The 5,866-nt window shown below is 40.7% G+C and overlaps 1 protein-coding gene across 1 annotated transcript; it reads left to right on the forward strand.

Moving 5' to 3' along the window:
• Positions 1 to 969: 969 nt before the first annotated feature.
• Positions 970 to 5,866, forward strand: LOC122537656. Its single transcript, XM_043671018.1, has 4 exons — positions 970 to 980; positions 1,119 to 1,373; positions 4,880 to 4,980; positions 5,618 to 5,866. The coding sequence occupies exons 1-4, from the start codon at positions 970 to 972 to the stop codon at positions 5,794 to 5,796; spliced, it is 546 nt and encodes a 181-aa protein (XP_043526953.1). The 3' UTR covers positions 5,797 to 5,866.

Consider the following 5,866-nt stretch of genomic DNA (forward strand, 5'->3'; position numbering starts at 1 on the left):
ATCTCCCGCAATCTATACGCCCAATCGAGACAAATTGTCCCGATTCGAAAGAATGAAAAAAAAAAAAAGAAAAACGCGAACAGGTCTTCATATACGCGAGCAATTACGCGAGTATCAGCTTCCCATGTAAAAATTCCACGAGGCACGATTGATCCACGTCCCGCGAGGACGAGCGTCGATTGAATTGAACCGAAACGGGCAATTAAAACTCCACTGGTGGAATCCGCTCTGGATTCCGTGCGGGAAACGACAGCAAGGGCAAAGAAGTTGACGTGCGACGAAACGAAGGGAAAGAGGAGGAGCGGACAGCAGCTTCCGCGCGGTGACACGCGCGGATCCGTGGCCCCGGCTCTCGTCCGGCGGCGCATCAAGGCGAGACTATCCGCTCCGAGGGAAACAATTACTCCGCGAGCGAGTGCATAAATAAGGAGGAAGAGAAACGAGCGGACAGCGGAGGCCACAATGCCTCCCGACCACGGTGCTGACTGATTTGCATTGACCGCACGATGAGATGCAAGCAAGAACTGTGGTCGGTGGTCTTTTGCGGCGAGCGGAGATTGAAACACTCAGCTGTTGAAAAATGTATTCTACTTGATATTTGGAAATTCTCTTCTTGTTCTATCTTTAGTTAATAATTACAGTAATAACCCTTGGCCGATATCGCTGCTATATTATTTCATTTAATTTGAACTTGCGAAAGACAGAAGAACTGTGAGATACGAAAGATCATTGTGAAAATGGTAATTTTCTACTCAAGAGTTTTTCAATCACCGTATTATATTTTAATTCAATTACAAGATTACAATTGTAATTAGTAATATATTAGTAATATTAATTAGTAATTATTAATTAGTAATATATTAGAGAATTTTATCCAAAACTGAGATTTACAAACGGACGGAGGAGATGAGATAGAAAAAAAATTTCATCGTTCAATTTATAACGTCAATCATACATTAATTGTAACACATGTTACATCGGTATCAGTTACAATATCGCGATCGATGAAAGAAAATTCAAAATAAGAGCAGAGTAACAGTAGAACACTCTATTCCGAAGTAAATATTACATCGAGGTTATTCCGTTATATTCTTTCGGTTACAATGAGTATTGTCGAGGGTTGGCCGAGTCGCACGCCGCGACTTTTTATCCGCGAGAAAGGGAGAGGAAACGTGTGTCAAGGGGTGGCTGTGGCTGTCGGCGGGTATTCCGGAGAAAGGAGGGCCGAAGGGTGGTTGGCAAATACGTAGGACGCATTCAGATCAGTCTCCGAAGGAAAACGAGGGGAGGTATAGAAAAGCTTTTTCGGAACGCGTCAGCAAGAAACATCAAAGTCCGTGCCATTTCCTCCGCTCGAATACAAATGAAATAGTGTACGTATTGTGTCGTTTTCTCATCGATACCTAGAGATTCCCGCGGAAATACGCTTCTTTTCGTAATAAATAAATACGAAAGGCAGAAGAAAAGAATATAACAAATTATAACCTACGACATGAAAATTATCAGACCGTGGGTTTTTATGCAAATTTGTATTTTCACGAATCACGTCTGAATCACAGAGATTCGTCTTTCTTATTAAAGTTTGTAACAGATATTGCACCTCCGATATTTTACACAGTTTCGTGGATTTTTGTACCTTTTTTTGTATCTCGCACGAACGCACGAAAATATGCTATGCCTAGGTTTCGTTTCTCTAATTTTATCGGATGATTTCTCAATTGTTTCATCGAACGAGCGGGCCAACGCGTTTCTGACGATTAAACTCAAACGATCGGCAGATAAAGTAAATATCGAGAAGGGGAAAGCGCATGTAAACGACGCGACCGTGGAATCGCGAAATACATCGGCCGTAATACGCGAGACGGAAAATAGCGGCAATACTCTTGAGTGGCTGAAATGGTGGCCTGGGGGACCTACGGGGATAAGGATTTGCTCCAAGGGGAAATACTCGTGCGAGTGGCACATGCGGGAATGCATATGCAGGGAACGGCGAGCGCAGGTGCGTCTATTTCTGGCACTTTACGGGCACTGCAAAATCCCAAATTTCTTCTCTGAATCATCGTTCGTGAAACGTGCCTTCAGCACCATCCTTCATCTTCATCCAAATTCCACGAAACAGAATTATAATTTGATTGTAAATGATTATATTTTTTAGTGAGTCACAAATTTAGTGAGTGTCAGCCATTCATGTAATCAGACCCGACATTCGGGACCATCTTTCACCTTCGTTGCGAAAAGGAATCTTCATTTCTCTTACGAGAACGAATTGTAAATCGAAATTATAAATTGGTATCAGCCGTTCAAACGATTAAAGACGAATCGAGGATGAATCTTTGATGAACACGTGATGTGAGATCCCTGAAATGGGATGAAGTAAAGATCGTATAAAATATTACATTTTCAACTAATAATGTTCATTTTAATAACGTAGTATTTGTAATATTTGTAATAGTTTGTTATAATAATTAATATATAATGTGTTATCTTTAATGTTATCTACATTATACCGAATCTCGTAAAGAGTATATAAGTCTGGAATGGAAGATCATATGAAAAATAATGATTGCTGAATAATGTTTTCAAATTTTGTAGTAATGCGTGAAATCTGAATTTTATAAAACAAATCACAGAGTAAACGTGGACAAGGGTACCAGAATGGCTGCGACACGCCACTGTGACTCGAGGGCCGTATAGTCCGCCCCCTTCCCAGATCAATAATACCATCCACGTTCTCAGCGCATGTGCGCCGGAATATCGCCCCGTAAAGCGTGCTGGTTTCCACCCCCGGATGAACTACGTTCCGAACGCCTTGCACCCCTCCATGCAACATTCATAGCGCCATCAATATTATACGCGCGAAATAATAACCTGTGCATTTATTATGAGGAGGGTGGCTGTTGTGGCTCAAGAATGCCGTAAAAAAAAGAGCAGAGACAGAGACAGAGAGAGAGAGAAACATTCGACGGGAGGTGGTAAATTATGCGTGTAAACTGTTATGCAAATCAATTGATCGTTGAGGGTGAGAGATGGACGGAAGTGATGGATCGGTTTTCAAGAGAGAATCTTGGAGAGAAACGTTGACGCGAGATTAATTGCACCGTGGCCTCTGTCGAACGATTGCAGCCAGCGGTAGATTTTTTTCACCTGATCTCGAAATTTCGACACCTGTTTCGAAACTTGAAGTGACGATTCTGTAAGAGGGATATCTTGTTCCAGCAACTGAAATTTTCGCGTGAATCTTTATCGACTGTAGTTAAATAAAATACAGAGATATCTAATCCAGGTTCTTGTTGAGGAACATCCTAATTCTTTCCGGATCTGATCTACCTATTTCTTTACCTATTCTCTTTTACATCGATAGTGCCGGTGTACTATGAACTGTACTACAGTGCGCTGAGAAGTTTTTCAGAGAATATCTTTGACTTTTAAAGTATGAAGTTCAAAGATGAAACTATCAACTCAGAATTTAAAGATATTAATAGAATATTACGAGTGAAAATTAAACAGAAAACGGAGAGAGTGATTCCTTTAAATATTTTCGTTTTTTCTTTTCCGAAAGTATTGACCGAAACTATGTTTAAATTCTTTATTCATTGATTTTACGTATTTTTCTTACCTGAGTTTCGAATCACAGATTCCCAACACTTGGGTTTCGATATTTCGCATAATCCATCCCCAATAACAACGATTGATCGATTCGATCGGTACGTCTTTATCTTTCGTGCTTTCGTAACGAAACGAAGTATGCAGTGCAAAATTTGAATCATACTTCAATAAGAAAGAAACGTCGAACCATGTCAGTTTTCGTTACGATTAAAGGTTATATGCGTTTCTTGGAAGAATCTTTGTAAAACACGCGATATTTTCGAGATAGCGTCCGATACAGGAGGAAAACGCGAGAAAAATGGTGAAAGAATCGAAAGGATTGTTCAGCAAACAGACCAGGAGTTATTTTATGAGGTAATCGTCGCGATCGGGTCACTTTCGATTGTAGTACGATCAAAAAGGGAACTTAATCCCTGTCGTCGTACGAATACGACGTTTGCATCGGCGTCGAAGAAAGATAACGGAGGTGGAAGAAAGCGTGGAACAAAGAGAACGACGAGAGGACAAGTCTCGTCGTAAAATCTTTATTACTATCGGGCACATCGCCTGCAAAAAAATCGTCCCTATCGCATTTATGTAATCTCTGATCCTTAAATTTCCTCATACATATCGCGTTTTCTATCTTTATGCTTCCCTCTTGCCCCCTTTATCTTTTTTCTTTACGATCGACGACGGTGAAAAGGAAAACGAGATACCACGCACGTGCACATATCATTTGCACCATTTTAATCAGTCATGCACGTCTCTCATTCATTCATCAATAAATGTAAAATGTACTGAATAATACTCACAATTGCGACAATCAACGATGATAAGAAAATTAGAGAGATACTACATCGATTTCACTGTCTCAATTAGAATACCTCTCATTCACTCGTTAATTGTAAAAATTGATCTAAATTTACAACTTGACCGTTCTGAATTGATGTTTCAACGCGTAGATTGGTGACAGGTTACATTTCGAAATTTCATTCCTTACTTTCAGTATCTGTTTCTTCTGTAAATGAAACAGCACATTGCCACTCCTGCTTTACACATCCTTGTCCCAAACCGTTTCCACCTTTCAACTCGAAATGCACGCAACAAATACGCGTCAAGCGAAATTATTGTATTCACCGTTTCAATTAGGCACGCACATGTCTCCTCCTGTGTATATTTACATTTATATTTATCACTAAACGGAATAACTTACGGACTAATGAACTACTGTTGATTATTTTCGTTTGTTTTATTTTTTTTCTTTTTTCTTCTTTCTTCGTTTGTTTTTTTCAAGCACGCACTTCTGGGGACCGGTGTTCAACTGGATGATACCCATAGCGGCCATATCCGACACGCAAAAGCATCCGAGAATCATTAGCGGCAAAATGACTTTGGGTGAGTTGGCCGCGGCCGCGCTTCGTCGTTGAACCTTTCGGGGAATTCGAGTTTCGCCGCTCATAATAATCACGTATCGCGAGAGACGGCCACAAGCACGACGATGGAACCACGAACGCGGACAAAGCGGGGGCGGGGGACGTCAAGGGCACAGAGAAACGGCCCCATAAAATAATTGCCGCTCGAATCATCGTTTATTTCTTAATGAGCCGTCGTGGAACACGCGGTTGAACGAAGACGATTGCCGATTGACGAAAGATCGCGCTGGGATTTGAGACACTTTGCATCGCTTCAAATCTGCCCTTAGAATACGATTCGAACTCTTGGAAATCATGAGTTGGCAAGTCTCGAGTCGAAATTCGAAAAACTTTGAAGATCTTGAGAGTCTTGATTGTGGCGAATCTCTTGAAAGTTCTGAGAACGAAGATCTCAAATCTTAGCAAGTCTCAAATCTTAGCCTTGGAAATTTCGATAGTCTTGATCGTTTTTTGTGAGTTTTAAGCAAATAGAATTTGAACGAACTTTTCAAGAATCATACGAATACAAATTCAAAGCGACTGAAACTTACAAAATGGGCGGCGAAGAGCGAATTTTCCATTTCTCTCACTTCTAATTCATCTGCTTTGATATCTTTTAGCATTGGCACTGTACTCGATGATGTTTATGAGATTCGCCATGAAGGTGCAGCCGAGGAATATGTTGCTGTTCGCGTGCCACTTCGTCAATACCTGCGCGCAGCTTACGCAAGGTTACAGGTTTCTCAACTATCATTATATCTCGAAACAAGAACCTGTCTCTGTGAATAAGAAGGAGTGACTTCGTATATGCTAATTTTAACGATCATGTAATTACAGACAGATATTCCGTATAACGATGGTTATTCAGT

The sequence above is a fragment of the Frieseomelitta varia genome, unplaced genomic scaffold (assembly GCF_011392965.1).
Source record: "Frieseomelitta varia isolate USP_RPSP 00005682 unplaced genomic scaffold, Fvar_1.2 scaffold_923, whole genome shotgun sequence".
NCBI classification, from domain to species: domain Eukaryota; kingdom Metazoa; phylum Arthropoda; class Insecta; order Hymenoptera; family Apidae; genus Frieseomelitta; species Frieseomelitta varia.

What these genes read in the sequence shown, in the direction of transcription:
- LOC122537656 (XM_043671018.1), top strand. An exon ending in TCGAATACAAATGAAATAGT is followed by an intron (nt 1,374 to 4,879) that starts GTACGTATTGTG and finishes GTTTTTTTCAAG; the next exon opens with CACGCACTTCTGGGGACCGG. An exon ending in TAGCGGCAAAATGACTTTGG is followed by an intron (nt 4,981 to 5,617) that starts GTGAGTTGGCCG and finishes GATATCTTTTAG; the next exon opens with CATTGGCACTGTACTCGATG.